The following is a 19,884-nucleotide window of genomic DNA, read 5'->3' on the forward strand; positions in this document are numbered from 1 at the left end:
GTCCTGCCTGAATTAGATTGCTATAGTTTTCCATTGACTTTAATCACACTGTGCTAAGAGACACCCCAAGTATTCTCCTGCGTTCTAGGCCTACTCTTCCTTAAATTCAGTGTGTAGTATCAACTCAGTTTGTCCTTCGTTAACAGGCTCATTTGCTCCAGCTGGTACGGTCACCTCCTTCTTTGCTTGTTGATTCGGAGGCACAAGGAACTCCAAGTGGCTGGGTGGCAGTCTTGGCTTCCAGTTCAGTGGAATCATTGTGTCTCCTGATGGAAGTATTTCTCCCTTTGGAACTAGGAGTTCTGGACCAGCAGGGCTTAAGGCTGACGGGATGGGAAGTGAACATTTTGCTAGTGGACCACTAGGGATAATAGTGGATAGAGTCATCCCCGTTTCTGTCCCTTGAATCCTGGACCCCAGCATCCTGGCTGTGGGAGAGAGCACTAGATACTGTGGCTGATGGAGAGCATACATTGCCTCCCAGAGGATGCCGCAGCCCTCGTGCCTAGCCGCCACTGTCACTGAGTCTTCCCAGGGCCTCCACAGTTCTGTCAGGCTGCTTGCTCCCATGGGGATGATTTCAGTGAGGGTGGTTGCAAATTGAAGAGACTGTGAAGCCGTTTATGGTTTTTTGGTATAAATTGTATCAGAATGAATGTCGGGGGTACCTGGGTGGCTCAGTCGTTTAGGCTTCAGTCTGACTCTTGCTTTTGGCTCAGATCATAATCTCAGGGTCATGAGGTCGAGCCCCTCACAGGGCTCCGTGCTGGGCATGGAACCTGCTTGAGATTCTTTCTCTCCCTCTGCTCCTCCACCCCCTTAAAAAAAAAAAAAAAAAAAAAAAAAGAATGTCATCTAAATCTCATATAAATCTAAATAAATCTTAAATTTAGACGGTACAGAGTGTTGCGTACATTTGAGCTTGGGATCATTTCTTTATTACAGTAGTACTTTTGTCTGGATTATCTGTTTTCTGGCAGACTTCATTTTTTTAAGTTTGTAATTTTAAAACTGCGTGAAATAACCAAAATGTATTCAACATGAACTTTGTTTTCTCTAGGCAACAGTCACTGTTCCATGTTCTCGCCGCGTACTCTATTTATAACACGGTAAGTCAGAGCACAGCCACTCAGGTCTTTTTGAGGAGCTGGGAACTCTCTGGGCACCCCTGCCTCTGTGGATCTTTTCAAGGCTTCTCTGGTGACCTTGGGATCTCAAAACAGAGCTGATTTAGAAGCGGGAAAAACCACTGTATACCAGTGAAGCTCTCATTTTCCTCCTTTCTCTGAATTATTCTGTTGTGGTGTTATTTGTTACCTTGTTTTTATTTTACACAGTTGTGAGGAGAGTGAGGAGGGCTAGAAGTTTTAAGAAGTCAGTGGGCAGATAAATTTTTGCTTGACCCTGGCTCACTCTTCATCACCTACCGGGAGTTTGCGTTTCAAGGTCACGCTTTGTTTACTCAGCGAGGGCCAAAGAGGAGACCTTGTGTACCTACTTGCTAACCCTCGGAGTAGGCTAAAAGTAAACGTTCTGATAATAGAACATATTGTCCTTAACATACCTATCATTCAGGGGGAGATGATAATTTGGGGAGAGACCAGTTAGTGTTGAACCTAATGCAGGTGTTAAATGCTTATTGAGTAGGTTCTATGCAGGACAACCTTGAACCTTGGGTGTGTAATTTCTATTAAAACCTCTAAGTTATAAGAAATTTCAAATTAGGGCAAGTTAAAAAAGAGTTATTAAAGGGCTTTTCATAGAAAAGAAGCAATAGTTGGGCGTCATGGGACTTGGAGCTGGAAAGTGAGAAGCCTTGGCTGAGAAAGTAGTACTACACACTCTGTAGCTCTTCTGGGGCCACATGGTAACTGATTATCTCCATAAACTGCTTGTTCCACTGTTTCTCTCTCCAGATTGCTTTCTTTGCCTACTTTTCGGTTTCCCATGGCTGAAATTGCACCCACAGACTCAACATGACCATTCTGTTTAAATGCCATCTCACCATCTGATTATAGCTGTCCTGGAGAGAGTATGTGGTTAGCAGTGCCCAATTAACTGTTCTCCTGGGGTCAAGTGACCTCTCCTGCTCCATCAGCTTTGGTTCATATGGCACAAACAAGAAACTGAGGCCACATTACAGGCAGGGACTATGGGGAGAGTAGGCAGTTCTCAGAGAAGGGACATGGACTGGCTGGGTATCCCAAAATGTGTCTCTCTAAGGGCTGGGAAATCAGAGGTGACAAGACAGCAACTTGGGAGCTGTAGCAGGAGAGAAACTTGGCAGCATTTGAACAAAGAGGGGGAATACTGAACTGGGAATAATATACACAAAGGAAAAATAAACTATTCATCCTCTTTACAGAAGGTATAATGGTATCGAATAGGGGACAACAAAAATACATGTAGCTTGACACTTGGTCCACAGTTCTACATTTATTTTTGATGTATAGCTCAACGAGATGTAGCTCAATGTTGTAGGAACTGTAGTCTTTATCCGTAGACTTGTCCATTATTTAATTGTTCAGGCATTTTCTGGCTGTTTGGGTGGGCAGGTTTTTCATGTGTGTATGCATGTGATTGGATCTTAAAATCCCCAGTTTCTTTGTTCTCATTTATCTTCAGGAAGTTGGATACTGTCAGGGGATGAGCCAGATCACAGCTTTGCTCCTTATGTATATGAACGAAGAAGATGCCTTCTGGGCCCTGGTCAAACTATTCTCGGGCCCCAAACATGCCATGCATGGTAAGAAAGCCCTGGAGTTTACCAAAAGCAGTAAACAAGGAAGGGAGAAAAAGGTTATTAAAGCAGAATCAAGCTTTGGAAGATGCGTGGTCGGGTAAAGCACAGAACGTGATGTCTGGGGCCGTTCAGTCAGTGTTTGTGAGTCGCTTACTTCCGCCGTTACTGAACTTGGCTGCACTTTTCTGTTCACATTTATATTCCTTTGTGCTTACCTCAGGGCGCACTGTTGGCATTTTGAAATCCTTCCTTACTTGCCCCCAGTCAAAAGCAACTAATGTAGGTTTGGAGGAATTTAGGAAAGCTCTGTTACCTGGAGAAATAAAAGATGCTGTTGACTAAGACTTTTAGACTGTCATGCAGTGATCATTTCAGTGAAATGCATGTTTGGGTTCTTCTAGCCATAAAATTGATTCCATTTTACGATAAAATGCTGCTGCTAACGTGTCGTGGGTTCTTCACTATTTAATATCTCAGAACTTGCATGAGTTTTTGGTTTTCAAGTTAGATGGTTTTTAATAACCTTTCCCTTCCTTCTGCCAAGCTTATACCAGAAGCTTTAAAGTTTGGATTGCATCTTCCTCGGGAAATAAAAGTGGCATTTGCCCATTTAGTGCAAAGTTATTTTCCCGGTGCCATCCATGTGATAATACCAAGTTAAAAACAAACTTTTAACACGAATCGCTTGAAGAATGGATCATCTAAGTTCCATTTGTAAGTGAGCCTTAGGTCGCGAGGAGCCTGCCACGTGTTTATAGTGATATTTTAACATTTTCAAAATTATGACTAGTTTATTAATTTCCACATTCTTACCATGTGGTTTTTGTGGTGGTATTGTGTGTGTGTGTGTGCTTGTGTGTGTGTGCGCGTGCTCACACATGCATTTCGCCATCTCCCTCACTTTTCCTTGTGAATATTTTTTAAATGAATACCGCTACTGATAACTGTTTCTGGACATTTTGCATCCCATCAAGAGACTCCAAAGGTAAGACGCATGGTATCGAACTGCCATCCGACAGTATCATTTGAAAAGGCATCTTGAAGAAAAATAACTCCCCCTCATCCACCTTTATTTTGCTTTACCATGGAATGAATGGTGCTGTGGTCTGTGTGGGAAGTGCAGAGGGATGTTGCAGTTTCAGTAGTGTGTAATGACGTGGAAACTGCCCAAGTCTAGGAACGTCATTTCTTTTGAACACACCTGATAGCTTATGTTCGGCATTGGTCACCAGTCTAATCTAGAAATTAACGGTGATTTTCCTATCCTAATATTTGCATTCACGGGTGCAGCTTAGGTGACTATTTTGGTGATGTTTGTGTTTAGAGATGTATGTTTGTAGGACTGCCCATGGAGTTTTCTCACCGAGGCTTGCCTCAGTTCTTTGCATCCTTTACATGAGAGTGATGTCACTTATAAATGTACAGAATAAAGTGAGGGCTGAAGAAAATGAGATTTTAAAATATCAAGCCTGGGATATCGCTAACAAGTGAAGTAATGTTAGCTCTCCTTGAGCTAGTATTTATTACTGAGGGCATTGCCTTTTTCACAATGAGACTTTTTCTTGAAATCCTTCTAATTCCCATTCCTATCAAACTGACCATGAAAGTGGCACAGATAGATACGTACGTGCATATTTTTTTATGACATCAGAAAATGTCACTATGGGAGAAATAGAATCTCTCTCTGGAAATTTTTACACATAAAGGATGTTTCTTGGGTTCTTGGAAGAACACAGTTTCACTGTTTAGGAAGCAGATGTCCTGTGGGGAACAAAAATGGGATTCCCAGATCAAATCAATCTGGCAGAAGGAGTGAATCAAGCAAACCAACCAAGTTTCTTTAGAAAGCACGTTAGAAAGATTGAGAAGCCCTTACGTGTCATGAACATACTGGAAGGGTTTGTGGAACGCACAGTACTTCCCTAGATGCTTTTTAAAAAACACAGGACAGCTCTTAACATCTGTCAAAGCTACATAAAACCCAGGGTGAAGATAACTAATGTGGAGAAATGATCAATCTGTTGAGTGTATGACCTTTTTAATGGATCGTGTAGACTCTCTCAAAGGAAACTCGTAAGAAAGAATAGACGTAAAGGTCCATGAATTAGAAACACAAAATCGGTACTAACTTAACCATTTACAATTAGTTACTTCCTAGAGATCTTAGAGATTCTGTTGTATAAGGAGATGGGATAAACTCCAGTTTCTGATATAACATCGATCATTAGTGTCATTATGTCTTAGCTGAATATCACAGAAGGGATTAAAAAGTGATAAAAACTTTGGAGATATGATACTAATGAAGCTTTTAGAGTAAACCTGAAAAAAAAGCAGTAAAATATTTGTTACATAGCGTATTGACAATAAAACAAAATAAGTCCTCAAGGTTAGAATAACCTATAAAAAATTTTGCACATTTAAGATATGCTTTAAGATACTTGAAGAGAACAGACAGTCCTGATAAATGGCTTCAGTTTTCATTTTTTTTCTTGGTTTCTAAGTTTTCCTTTTGATTCAGAAATAGTCTGTTCTCTTTTATATCTTTATAAGGTTGAAGGAGATCTTTAGCAAATAAGTACTAGATTGCAAATTTTATTACCCAGAGCTCACACACAATCATTTCCTTGGTGGGGAGGGCAAGTATCAGTAACTACTAGATTTTTGCTGTTACTAACAGTTAAAAATGAAAGAAATGTGTTGCGTTTTGAAAGAGGGGTTTTTGTTACTATTTATGAAATACTGTTTTTATGTTTGTATTCTAGGCTTTTTTGTTCAAGGTTTTCCTAAACTCTTGAGGTTTCAAGAACATCATGAAAAAATACTGAATAAATTTCTATCCAAGCTTAAGCAACACTTGGTAGGTAGATGGGACATCGACTTATACCCACTTACATCAAGAACAAAGCTAGAAGAATTGAGTGCAGCCTTTGGTCCCAATTACTTTATTGATTTGCAGTGTTATCCATTTCATTTACTATGCAGTTGTAATTCCCAGGTGTTTGAAGAGCATGAGATTTGAGGAATTTTGTATTGATGAACCATCACAGCCCTCACTCATAAAATCAAACCATTTCTTTGCAGATGATTTATACAAATGGTGCAGCTTTTAAAGACATATGATTTCTCAGTAATTTTGGAGGCCGTTTTATTGCACCAAAAATACTTTAAGGGTCATACAGACTCGTCCTTAGTGAACCATACATGTGCTCTACTATAAAACATGATAATTTAGTGAAGCACAGATGCTTCACGTAAAATATATTACAGAGAATCAAAATGTTGTATTACCATCCTGCAGGAGAAGGATTTATTATTAAGGTGATTTCCAAAAGTGAGATTGAGGGAGAAAGAGAGGGAGGGAGGAGAAAAAACTAGAAATACTCCAGCATGTAAAAGATTCTGAGATGAAACGGTTTTGTGCTTAGCTTTGACAGCTGCCTCCAACAGCTTTCCTAACTTTTAGTATTAGATTGTTATGTTTTGTTTGCTGCAATCGAGAAATTTGAAGCCTTTGTTTTTTTCAGGATTCTCAAGAAATCTACACAAGTTTTTACACAATGAAATGGTTTTTTCAATGTTTCCTTGATCGTGTGAGTATTTCTTTACAAAACCCAATCATAAAATTATAAATACCAGACAAGAGTGAGCTGTTAATCTTATCTTGTTTTGTTTTTAATTATAGACTCCCTTTACACTAAACCTCAGAATATGGGATATCTACATCTTTGAAGGAGAACGAGTTCTTACCGCTATGTCTTACACAATCTTAAAATTACACAAAAGTAAGAAAATGTTTAAGTATAAAGATTTCACCAAGGTCAAGGCTTGATTTAACTCTGATTTCTCATTCCTCACCCAACTTCAGATTCATTTTCTTTTAGTGGTGAATTTAAAAAAATTCTTGAAAGTGAAGAAATCATGTCCAGTTGGTAATCAGCTTCCATCGGTCCTTTCTCCTGGCTAGAAGCTCATTCATTATATTGCAGAGGTCTTTGATTTTTTTTTTTTTTCCTATTTCAGTTTAATTTTCCCACTTCAGCAGTAGAATGCAATGTGTTGGTTTCACTAATAATATTATACCTACTAAGTATTTGTTTCCATACTCTTAATACTGCTTTTCATCAGTCTCAATCTCTGGTTTGTAATCAGAGAACTGAGAGACCAAAGGAACCAGGCCCTTAGTTAAAAAGTCTAGTGGAGACATTTTCCCATCATTGTTTCCTCCATCTAGGCAAAAAGCACCCAGCCCTAAGCTGTAGACCAAAGGGGGCCTACACCTCCTGCTTGTCTCTCTGCCTGACTGCATGGTGGCCTCTGGGGCAAGTACAGTCACTTGTTGCCTAAATGCAATGGTCAGTTGCAACATTTCAAGGGCCCTGTACATTGGGCCTGCAGTGCCTTACTTTAAAAATCAAGAAATGAGAGTTTTCTTCTTGAATGTGAAGAACCTTACTCATCTTAAAGTCTCAGCTCAACTGAACTGTCTTTAAAATTACAACTCCTCCTAGTACCTCCTCTTGTAACTCTGCAGAGAAGAGAATCATCGAAAGCTTTAGAACTTCAAGGAGCACTTGGAGTCCACGTCTTACAATGTGGTTTCACATTCATTGATTATTCTCCTCCCTTAGGTTATTCTTGAATGATTCTTCTGTTCAGCTGCCCAACTGAAATTATAAGCTAATTGAGTACTTGGGATCACGTTTTTGTGTGTATTTTCTTTCCCTGCTGTGCTTGACGTTGTTCTAAGTACATGTTTGGTATCTTAATATATAACTGTTTGATTGCTTACTTGAAAAGCAGGCCTTTGGATTATCCAAACTTTAGAGAGAAATGAAAACTTCCTTTAAAATCAAGTTTGTATTGCTTATTCAGAAAGATAAGGATTCAGAAGTGCTGTGGTTCATTCCTCTTACACCCACTCCTCACTCCTCCAGCGCACAAACCACAGCACTGGGACAGCTGTCTCCCAAGGCTCATGGTCTGTCGGAAAACCACAGTCAACCTCTGTCTCTCCCCCCCACTGACCTCACCACCTCCTCCTCTTCTCTTCCCTCTCCTTCTGGATTACAAACTGACCAAGATGTGGAACAAAAGTATACTTTTTTATTAAGATATATGCATATTCGTTTAATGTTCACTAAACAGCGAGAAAGTGGAAGCATGATGTATTTCTCCATAGGTCTGTTCTCCATCTGAAATATTTGTGAGTCTTGATTAATTTTGGCAACTGGAACGTTTCTTCACCCTTTGCAAATAAACTTAAAGCCTAATAGCTACTTTATATCCCATCATATCATCAGACTAAATAATGTCATTTCTTTTCCTTTGGAAGACAAAATCTCAAGGACTTATTTACATGAACTTTCATCACCACTATATGAAGCTTCATAAACTTTCTGGGCACCTTAACCAAGAGTTTAGCTAAAGTTCCTAAGATTTTGTTCTTTATTTTTTTTCCTGATTGTTTTATCAACATTTAGAAACACTGTTATAGCAGGTTTATCACACACTACTAGTTTTAAATAGTAAAAAAAAAATTAGTAATAACCTAAATGTCCAGTATTAGAAAACTGATTAAGCGAATTATAGTACATTATGGTATATCCGATGGACTCAAAGTATAGTCAGTTTTTTAAATTGATATGTGTCCACACACATCTGCTTATAGGACAGTGGCTAGTGGGGTCATAGCTGATTTTTGCTTTCTACTTTGTATCTGTAATCTGAGTTTTTTTATTCTTTAATTTTTTTAAATTTTCTTTTTTACTTTTTAAAAATTTTATTTAGTTATTTGACAGAGAGATAGAGAGCACAAGTAGGCAGAGTGACAGGCAGAGGGAGAGAGAGAAGCAGGCTCTCACCTGAGCAGAGAGCCCGATGCGGGGCTGGATCCCAGGACCCTGGGATCATGACCTGAGCCAAAGGCCGACACTTAACTGACTGAGCCACTCAGGCAAGGCACCATAATCTGAGTTTTTTAAAATAAAACTAATTTCATAAGTAGAAATACAAATAAGGTTAGTAATCCAAATTTTTTAGAAATTCTGAAACTGTAATTAGAAAGACTTGAAATAGGTGTGCCTATGGGAGGTGGAGCTCCATGACAATAAAACAGAAAGCCCTCATGTCAACCTGGGTGGCCCGTGTCTCTAAGAAGTACTTGCTCTAGGTTAATATTAATGTCTAAGGTGTGACGTTCTTAAACAGACGCATAAGAAGGTACTTAGCAGTAATCACTTCTCCCTGTCTTCCCGAAGAACAGATGTGACTGCTTGAGTATCCTAAAATACTTTTATCTTTCTGAGTGTCAGTGATGGTCACAGTGCTATGTGTAAGTTGTATGCTGCGCCCCTTTTAAAAAATACTGCACCAGAATAGAATATGTTACCTTCTCAATCTGAGTAACTGTTAACCCAGCATTTGTATTTCTCTGATTTGTTCTTAGAACATCTAATGAAATTGTCTATGGAAGAACTTGTAGAATTTCTTCAGGAGACGCTGGCAAAGGATTTTTTCTTCGAAGATGACTTTGTAATAGAGCAACTTCAGATTTCTATGGTGGAACTAAAGCGTGCAAAATTAGACCTTCCAGAACCTGGTAAGAAATGCTCAAACACTTTCTATCTAAGTCGTAATTAAAGTTGGGAAACAGTGCAGTGAACCCAGGTCATTTCTGTTTCTGAACAGAAGCATTATGTGTATTTGTAATGGCAAGCTGTTTATGGCTTTGTGCTTATTTTAAGAAAAAGCAAATAAATGCATTAATGAAATCTGCCTCTCCTAATAGCATAACTGTACTATGCCTGCTTAAATTTCGAAGGTTTGGATGGCAAATAATACTGATCAAGAGAAGTAATCGTGGTGCTCTAAATGAGCATAAACAGCAACCTTTACTTTCAGCCTCTCAATCTGTAAAACCATAAGGAATAGCAGAGAAAATAAAAGATAACGTTTTATAGAAGAGGACCCGGATACTGACATGCTTCTCTCTGAAGCTAGAGACCCAGCAGATGGCGCTGCTGACACTGGCGTCCAGGCCTTCTGACTGGGACCCAGGGCTCTTGGCAGGATGTTGCCATGTAGATAATATTTTATTTGCTTATTTCAAAACCTCTTCCAGCACCTCCTAGTAGATTTTCTATGAGGTGCTGGGCAAGAAGTTCAGCAACTGAAGAGAAAGACATGCTTCTTGTCTCAAGGTGTACACAGGGGAGACGGTTTCTGTGACTGATAGCAAATGAAGTCTAAGTAAACAGGACAAATGGGGAGGGATCAAAGGAGGGGTCAGAGGAAAGGGGAGAGAAAGAAAATGTGGAAAGATCACAGCAGGAATAACTCAAAGTTTTGGCGAGATGTTATTTGACAAGAAATGGTTTTGTGAGAAAGAGTCCTTTTTCGCCCATTTCTTTTCTTGTCTTTGTTCCAAGGCCATCCAGCTGTTACGTTCTCAGGTAGAGTTGGAGGTAGCATTTCCCAGTCAGTCTGGCCCATATTTTGATGTCTTCTTAGAGGTATCTGTGCACAATGAGCAGACGTACGTTCATGGGAAGCACATCTTTTCCCTTTTGTAAAAACCAAGATGCTCTGCTTTTAGGTACTATCATTTTGAGGGCTCTAATCAGTGTTTCTCCCAAGTTCATTCTGGGTCATCAAGAACCACTAGAAAAACAAACCGTCACAGCAGTGGTTGCTGGTGGTCAGAGCCTTGGCAAGCATCACGTTTGCTAAGTGAGGACACCGCTCTCGTGCTCAGTGCGATAACGTCCGTTCCCCGTTGATTCTATACTGTAGCAGGGAACACCCGGGGGACAGCAGTGGACTAAGTGTGTTAACATTAGGTCCAAGATATCTTGCCTTTTTTTCTAAAAAAGTCAAGACACGCTTTAGTAAAAGGCATACAGAGAGAAAAAATATATATAGTAGCACTATTCAAGCATGAGAATAAAATATTGCAGAATAGGATAGTTCAGCATCCAAGTAGCAGATATTACTTATTGAATGCTTAGCCTGGGCCACAGGCTACATGCACTATCTCATTTAATCCCTAAAAATAGCTCTGAAAACGTACTCACCCACCTTTTACACGTGAACAAACTTAGTAGTCGTAGTTTGTAAGATCTTTTTACTAGGAGGTGACAGACTAGGGATTGAGGGGGAGGTGCGGATAAAGGGAGAGGGAAAGATAAATGACACCAGGCCCATCGGCTAAAGCTTGTCCTGATCTTACTGATAAAGGGCAAAGCGGTGAGGCAGCTCTGCACTTTTTCTGGGACAATAATCTGTCTCTCCTCTGTATCTCTACTTCTACGACGTTGACTGGGCTTTGCGCTCTGCAGCCTGGCCAGTGGTATCCTCTTTAAATTACTGCAAGATGTCCGTGGAACAGTAAGGTCATTAAATGGTCATTGTAGTAAGACATTTTAACCTCCCATCATCTTAAAAGCACACATAAGCATCTTATGTCTTTGTGGCTCTTGATGGGCTGCCTCAGTTTGCACTTGGTTTTCCCAGCCCCGCACAGCACATGGTATTTTGAATTGTTCATTTTTTTTTTTCCCGTTGGATCAAGTTTCCCATTGTTTTGATTTGCATTTCTTCAATTTTGATTGAGTGTCTTTTATTTCTATTGGGCATTTTATTTCTCTCTCTCTAAACTGTTCATCTTCTGCCCATTTTTCTCCTGCTGTATCCACGCACATTCTTCCTAAGTAAAGGAAATTAATTGGCTAGTTTATTATATGTGTTATAGATACTTTTCATGTAGAATTTTAAAAAATTTAATCAGTCTTTCCCTTTATGACATCTCACTTCTGTGTCCTAGGTAAAGAATTTTCCACATGCTGAATGAATGATTTTTGATTACCCACATTTTCTTTTGCAACTTCTATGTTTTTGTTTTTTTATGCTTAAGTCCTTAGCCCATCTTGAATTACTTTTGGTTTAAGGGAAGAGTTTTAAGGGTGTGTTTTTAATTTCCAGGAATTTACGAATTTTCCAGTTTTACTTCTGTTGACTGACCTCTAACTTTATCCTGTCATGCTCAGAGAAGGTACTTTGTAGAAAATCTGTCTCTTAAAATCTGTTGAAACTCTGTTTGTGATGTAACATGTAACAGAAAATGTTTCACGTGCACTTGAGCAGAATGTGTATGCTGGGGTGCCTCGGTGGCTCAGTCGGTTAAGCATCTGCCTTTGGCTCAGGTCTGGGCTCCCTGTTCAACAGGGAGTCTCCTTCTCTCTCTGCCTACTCCTCCCCCTGCTTGTACTCTCTCCTCTCTCTCTCTCTGACAAATAAATAAATAAAATCTTAAAAAAAAAAAAAGTGTGTATGCTGTAGTTGTTGGGTAGGGAGTTCTGTAATTGTCTGTTAGATCTGGTTGGTTTATTGTGTTGTTTACATCCTCTGTGTCCTCATGTTCCTTCCACCTGGTTGTTCTGTCCCTTGCTGTGGGCCAGTCGCTGAAGTTATCAGCTCTTATTGTAGAACTATTTCTCCCTTCGCTTCTGTCAGTTTGTGTGGCATATATTTTGATAGTCTATTATTAGGTGCATACATGTTTGCCATTATTATATCTGCTTCCTGTATTGAACATTTTATTAAGATATAATGTCCCTTTTTTGTCTCTTATAACCTTTTTTAGATGTATTTTGTCTATTTTGTCTGCTGTAGTATAGCTACCCCTACTCCCTTTTGTTACTTTTTGCTTGGAATGTTTTTTCCCATCCTTTCACTTTCAGTGTGTGGGTGACTTTTGATCTAAAGAGAGTCTCCCGAAGGTAACATAGAGTTGGATCATGTGTCTTTATCCATTCTGCCAATCTCTGTCTTTTGATTTAAGAGTTTAAACCATTTACTTTTAAAGTAATTACTGACAGGGAAGGACTTCTGTCATTTTGGTATTTATTTTCTATATACTTTATAGAATTTTGTCTCTTATTTCCTGGATTACTATCTTACTTTCCATTTTGGTTGATTGCTTTATTGTGAAATGTTGAAATTACTTATTTTCTTCTGTGTATATTCTATAGCTATTTGTGGTGGGGGGAGGTTAAAGGAGTTATGGTTAGCATCCTAAAGTTATAACTCTCTAATTTCAATTTGGATTAACTTCAGTAACATACAAGAACTCTGCTCCTTTACAGCTCCATTCCCCAACCCTTTCAGTTGTTGATGTTTCCACATGACATTTTTATACCTTCTGTGCCTGAAACCTTAAAATAATAATAATTTTATAATTTTAAGTTTTATTTTTTTATTATTAACATATAATGTATTATTTGTTTCAGGGGTACAGGTCTGTGATTATCAGTCTTACACAGCACTCACCACAACACATACCCTCCCCAGTGTCCATTACCCAGCCACCCCATCCCTCGCAGCCCCATCCAGTCCAGCAATAATACTTTTAAATGCATTAGTCTCTTAAATTATGGAGAAAACAAAATGTGGAGTTACAAACTGAAGTTACAACAATACTAGCTTTTACAAATAATTGTTTTTTTAAAACTATTATTCTCTTAAATCATGTAGACAAACAAAGTGGAGTTACAAATCATTGTATAGTAATAATAGCTTTTATAATTCCCCGTGTTTTTACCTGTATTGCTATCTTTCTTTTTTTAATTTCTTTTTTTAATTTAAATTCAACATATAATACATCATTAGTTTTTGATGTAATGTTCAATAATTCATGAGTTAGGGGCGCCTGGGTGGCTCAGTGGATTAAGCCGCTGCCTTTGGCTCAGGTCATGATCTCAGGGTCCTGAGATTGAGCCCTGCATCGGGCTCTCTGCTCTGCAGGGACCTGCTTCCTCCTCTCTCTCTGCCTGACTCTCTGCCTACTTGTGAACTCTCTTTCTCTGTCAAATAAATAAATAAAATTTAAAAAAATAATAATTCATGAATTGCATGTAACAACTAGTGCTCATCACATCTTTATTTCTTTTTATGCCTTTGAATTTCTGAGTAATGTTCTTTCATTTAACACTGCACCCTTAAACATTTCTTTCAAGGCAGGTGTAGTGGTAACAGACTCCTTCCACTTTTGTTTATCTGGGATTGTCTAAATTTTTCCCTCACTATTAAAAGACAGTTGTAAGGGGCACCTGGGTGGTCAGTTAAGTGTCAGCCTTCGGCTCAGGTCATGATCCCAGGGTCCTGGGATCGAGCCTCACATCAGGCTCTTTGCTCAGCAGGGAGCCTCCTCCTCCTCTCTCTCTCTCTGCCTGCCTCTTTGCCTACTTGTGATCTGTCTGTCAAATAAATAAAAATCTTTTAAAAATAAATAAATAAATAAATAAATACAGTTGTAATAGATATAGAATTCTTGGTTGATAGTTTTTTCTTTTTAATGCTTTGAATATGTTGGCTGACTGCCTTCTGGCCCCCAAAGTTTCTGATGAGAAATCTGCTTATAACCTTATGAGGATACCTTGTATATGATAGTTGCTTCTCTCTTACTGCTTTCAAGATTCTGTCTTTTCAAAGTTTAAATGTGATGTGTCTCAGTGTGGGTTTCTTTGAGTTCATTTTACTTGGAAATCTTTAAGCTTCTTGGATATTTATATCCATGTCCTTAATTAAATTTGGGAAGTTTTCAGCCATTATTTTGTCAAATATTTTCTCTTTCCAGTCTCCCTCTCCTTCTGGGACTCCCATAATGCATTTGTCTATCTGCCTGATGCTTTCCACAGTCCCTTAGGCTCTGTTCACTTTTCTTCAATGTTTCTTCTTTCTGTTCCTCAGACTTCATAATTTCCATTGTCCTATCTTCAAGTTGGCTGATTCTTTCTTCTGCTGCTTAAATCTGCCTTTGAATGCTCCAGTGATTATTTAATTTCATTTATTGTATTTTTCAGTTCCATAATTTTTTATGTGTTCTCTTTATTCATATTATCATTTCATTCATACATGATTTTCTTAGCCTTATCCACATCTTCCTTTAGTTCTTTGATCTTAAGACATTTATTTTAAAGTTTTTGTCTAGTTTATCTGCTATTAGTCTTTTTCAGGACAGTTTTCAGGGAAAAAATTCAGTTTGATCCCCCCCCCCACTTTGAATGAGCCATGCTTTCCTGTTTCTTTGTGTCTCTGGTGATTTTTTGTTGTTGTTGTTGAAAACTGGACATTTGTATCCAGTGCTGTAAGTCTGGAGCTTTCTCCATTTCCCCAAGTTTGCTGTTTTTTTGTTGTTTTGTTTGTTTGTTTTATTGTTGTAGGCTGTGTCTGTGGCAAGGATGAGCCACAAATGTAAATTTAAGTTCTTCTCAGAACCTTTTCTAAAACTTTTCCTGAACATGTGTAGTCATCACTTTCAAATTTTCCCCACATATGTAGTAGTTTTCAAATGCCCTAGTCTTTAATATCTGCCTCCCAGAAGGGGAGAAAAGTAAAGAGAAGAAGAAAAAGGGGACTGACCCTTTAAAGTCCCTGAAAGTCTCCTAGAGGGGCTTGCAGCAATAGGGGAGGTACAACAAAAGTGGCCTCCACCTCTTTGTCCACACCTCTCTGATAGATAGTGACTTTGTTTTTAATCTTTTCCCTCGATGGTTTTCTTTGCCAAAAACAAATATTTTATTATAGGTGGTAAAGTAGTAATTTTTCAAATTCCATTATTTCTTTTACATTTAGCAACATTTTCTTTTGTAAAAGAGTTTCCTCTTCTTTACCAACAGGGGCTCTTTAGTTACCCTAAGATGTATTTCCTACTGAAGGGGCAGAATAAATGTTTAATTGTATTCTTTTACCAATTTTCAAAGTTAGAAGTTGATGTTCTTGATTATCTCCAGTGGCAGAAAGTGAGCTTTTGTTTTGGCTTTCTCACTGTGAATCCATGGAATTTGCTATATTCTTAATATTTCAATCAGATACAGCTGTTACTGTTTTAATGCCCACATTATTCTCTGTTTGGCCAGTGGGAGCTCCCTTAAACTGATTTCTGTGTTCTTCTGACTCAACACTATTCGTCCTTGAATACTTCCTTGCTTTTATGTGCAACAAGATAGTTCTGGCTTACCCTAAAAATCCCCTATTCCTCAGTTTTATTACATAAATAATTTATGAATATATCCTCATAAGAACTGTAGATAATCTTTGCAGTATGTTGAGTGAAGTATGAAGGCTTTCCATTAGTTCAGGTTGGTGAATATTCTTTGAGTCCTTTTCCTTTGCTTTTACCTATAAACTTGTATTGAAAGCACTTATATCTACATAAATGTATACAGCTTTTTCCTTACTGTCTTTTGTCAACAAATGTTTCCTTCTCTTCCTAATTTGCTGTTTATCTTTATATTCTTGTTTGTGTTGTCAGTCTTTGTTTATTAGGAGTGTATCAAGCCTTTCCCGTGTGTCGCTTATCTGATTTCCAGCCATTTGTGTTCTGTCTTACGTTGTTTCTGTTTTACGGAATAATTCTATCACGCTGTTCTTTTTGACCGGTGCTGCAGTAACCATGTATAAAGTAGTTAGAAAGTTTCGTCTTTCCATCTCTTAATGTAACTCATCCTGAAGACCCCAGTTTAAATAAGTGTAGAAGTAAAGCATCAAGATGACTCACATCGTTTCCCACGTACCCCATTGGCTCGCGATCTTGAGGTCGAACTATCCCTTGGTTCTCGTCAGCTATCTATCTTCTATTCACAAGAGACTGTCTGGCAAAGACTTTGTCAGTTAGGGAAGTCACTCTGGTTAGAAAGCCCATGTTGATCCATGGCGACTGCCTGCCCGTTTGGCCTAGCTCTAGCTTGTGACCATATGACCTTGAAGAATCAAGAGCAGATTTTTCTTACAATAATTGAGAGAGCCATTTTAATTTTTATCTTTTATTTTAGGTATCAGAAAACATGAAACTTAAGGAACTTTGTTCAGAAAGGAAAGCATTTTGTTGCTTTTAGCTGTGGGGAATGTCCTTTTTCATCCTTAGGGAAATTGGATTTTTTAAATTGTGTCTCTACAGCAAAACTTTGCCAGCTTCAGATTGCCTTTTCCCTTCTGTGTGGTTTTTTATAATGGTCACCAGAAGTTTTGACAGGAATGGAGGAAGAAAATGTTCATTTTCCCATTTTTTTCCTGTTTATTTCCTATCATGGTAAAATGTTCAACTTTACCCCATCTTCGTAGTCTCCAGAATCTCCCCATCACCCCCGCTTACTAGTACTTCACCCGGTGACAGTCCATTCAGACATTCAGACACCAGGTCTTGTGTTTCTTTTGATGCCTCCTCTCCAGCCTCAGTCATCCACACCCAGATCACTGACTCCAGTGCTGCCCCTTATCTTGCCAGAGTCTTCAGGGGGCGCTGCTGTGTCAAACAGAGAAGACGAGGCTCCCTCGTTTGACCTCAGATACTCTCCCAGTCTGCCGTCTGCTTATTTTCCTATTTCCATCCTTCCCACCTCCTCAAACACTTTTAACATAGTAACAATAATGGCAAACTTTTGAGTCTTACATGATAGTCTTCTTGCAAAATGCGTTCTTTACATATTCATGTCACTTAATTTTTTTCAACAGCCCTTTGGAATAAGGTTTTTTGTTGACTCAGGTTTGTTAATATCCTTGAGGACAGTTTTTGGTGCACAAAATTATTGAGGTTTCTAAAAATTAGTATTTGATTTCTTAAAGTTACAAATCCCGGAACCTAGTTCTTCTTTTAGTCTGGTAATCCAGTTTATAAAAGTCAGTAGACTGTTTTTAAATTTGGGAAAATTTACCATTCTCTTTTAAAGGGCACATTAATGTTTGGTTAATGTTAATGGTAGTTAACGTTTGGTTCCATTTACAGATGAAGTCCTACAAACATTTTAAATTGCATTTATAAATTTAATATATGCAGTTCCTTAAACATAACTTTTAAATTTCAAAACAAAACCTTCCCTAGTTCTTAAAGAACTTCTGTGATAAATTTAAGAATTTGCTGAACCTCCAGTCCCTTAAAAATTAGTTACACTACTATTTATAAATTTCACATCCTAAGTTCAAATCCGTTTGGCATGAAAAAGCAACTTGGCCAAATTCTCTTAATGTAAATATATAAAATACTAAATATGGACAGATTCCTATGCAAAAAATACAGAATTAATCCTGTGTTTAATTCTCTTCAGTTTTTTTATACTTAATTCTAGATCTTTATGAATGAAAAAAATGAATTTCAAATACATTTGGAAGGTACTTTGTCAGTTGAAATACAAGCCAGGACTCCAACTGAATTCTCATCAGTCACAAACTTATAGGCAGAACCACTTCTTATCATCACTGGGTCCATGCCCCTCAGATGGCTCAGCCACATAGTCAGACACCATGGATCCTGCTTGCACACCACCCAGTTCTTTCTTCTCCTTGAGGAATTCCGCAGCTTTCCACCCAGGAGGATTGGACTTTGCCTTTTTTTTTTTTTTTTTTTTTGGACTTTTACTTTCACCTTTTACCTTTCAACATCTTTGAACATGATGGAATCCTGTGTTCCTTTGTTTTTTTTTTTATCTGGAAGGGCCATAAATCTTTTTTTATTTTTTTTTATTTTTTTAAAATATTAGCGTGGGTCTGTTGGGGAGGTAGGGTGGGGGGGGAGGGGAAGCGAGTTTGCCCACTCACACGAGTGGGTGGGGGAGGGGCAGAGGGAGAAGCAGGCATGCCTGGGAACCAGGACCCAGGGATCATGACCTGAGCTGGAGGCAGACTGACTCAGCCACCCAGGCACCCATGAAGGACCCTAAATCTTGTATTAAGAGACATTTTAATTTAATTTTGAATAGCTTTCATGCTTGTTCTGCCATCAGTAGTAGTAGTAGCAGCTTAGAGATTAGGAACCTGGGGCTTGGAGCACCGGTCCCACCCCGGTGACCAGGCCCGATTGCCAAGCCAGCACCTTACCTTACAGCAGACCCCCTGCCCACTCAGGGCCCCGCTGCCGTGTCATGCGCTCCTACTACTTTGCCTTGGGATATGCTTCTCCCCCAAGGACACCCTGAACAATTCTCCAGGTGCCTCTGTGTCCCTCCATTCTGTTTTAGTTTTCACGACTTGGCTTAAGCATCATCTCCTCCTTCTGCCTTGTCAGCCAGTCGCAGCCTCCCGAGCCACAGAACTCAAGCCCCGGGGTTTTGTACCTGATGCACACCCTGTGCCTGCTCCCAGTGCTCTGTGTCACCAGCACCGACTTCAGTGCGCGTAAAATGGGCATTCAGTCAGTATTTTTTAATGAACTAATGAGGTTTTAATCTATTCTTTAGATAATAAAGGCTGCCATCTACAAATGGTTAGCTAGCATGATGCAGTTTTTTGAGGTAATGGAACTGGTTCATATCTTGATCACATACACACATACAAAAGAGTCAACTGTGTTGTTTGTTAGTTAAAAAAAAAACTGTCCCACTTTTTAAGGGTTTAGGTGGGTTTTCACTTTTGTTTATATAATAGAAATTGATATTAAATGTGCTCAGCAGGTTTTTTTTTTTTTTTTTTTTTTTTTACACATATGTATACGTGTGAATTCAAACACTAGGATCACAAAGTGCAGATTTTAAAAATTATTTCAGGGGCGCCCGAGTGGCACAGTCACTTGAGTATCTGACTCTTAGTTTCGGCTCAGCTTGGCTCTCCGCTATGGACCTAATGTCAGGGTCGCAAGATGGAGCCCTGCATGGGCTCTCTCCTTAGTGGGGAGTCTGCTTGAGACTTCCTTTCCCTCTCCTCTGCTCCCCCACACTCCTGTGCTTTTGCTCTCTCTAAATAAGTCAATCTGAAAAATAGTTATTTCACAAACATCTCTTGATTTTTGTGGCATTAAATGGTATTATAATAGATTTATAAATGTGTTTAAATAATTCTCTCCTTTCTGTTTACCGTCTTTCAAGTTTTGTCTGATGAGAAAAAAAGTCAAGCCTATGAACTAACTACAATGATTAAAGAACATATTTTTTTCCCTATGAACTAACTACAATGATTAAAGAACATATTTTTTTCCCTATTATAGCTGTAAATACAGCACACTATTTCCCTATAGAAAGGAGGTAAGATTGTTGATGGCTATAATAGTTCTTGAATTGTATATTTTTCTGGCTAATGGTACATTAAACAGAGATAAAGCCATTTGATTTTTCAGATGTAAACATGAAACCACTGATTTTGTGACAATATTTTCAAAC

At 38.7% G+C, this 19,884-nt stretch overlaps 1 protein-coding gene across 4 annotated transcripts in view; it reads left to right on the plus strand.

Moving 5' to 3' along the window:
* The window catches only part of USP6NL (USP6 N-terminal like), a 157,843-nt gene that overhangs the window by 126,187 nt on the left and 11,772 nt on the right, over positions 1–19,884 (plus strand). For all 4 annotated transcript variants that reach the window (XM_032881607.1, XM_032881608.1, XM_032881604.1 and 1 more), the window contains 6 exons: positions 1,061–1,109; positions 2,626–2,746; positions 5,506–5,600; positions 6,268–6,333; positions 6,426–6,525; positions 9,189–9,341. In XM_032881607.1, the coding sequence (XP_032737498.1) occupies positions 1,061–1,109; positions 2,626–2,746; positions 5,506–5,600; positions 6,268–6,333; positions 6,426–6,525; positions 9,189–9,341 (584 nt within the window). The remainder of the gene's footprint in view (positions 1–1,060; positions 1,110–2,625; positions 2,747–5,505; positions 5,601–6,267; positions 6,334–6,425; positions 6,526–9,188; positions 9,342–19,884) is intronic.

The sequence above is a fragment of the Lontra canadensis genome, unplaced genomic scaffold (assembly GCF_010015895.1).
Source record: "Lontra canadensis isolate GAN:19392208 unplaced genomic scaffold, GSC_riverotter_1.0 scaffold76, whole genome shotgun sequence".
Taxonomy (NCBI): Eukaryota; Metazoa; Chordata; class Mammalia; order Carnivora; family Mustelidae; genus Lontra; species Lontra canadensis.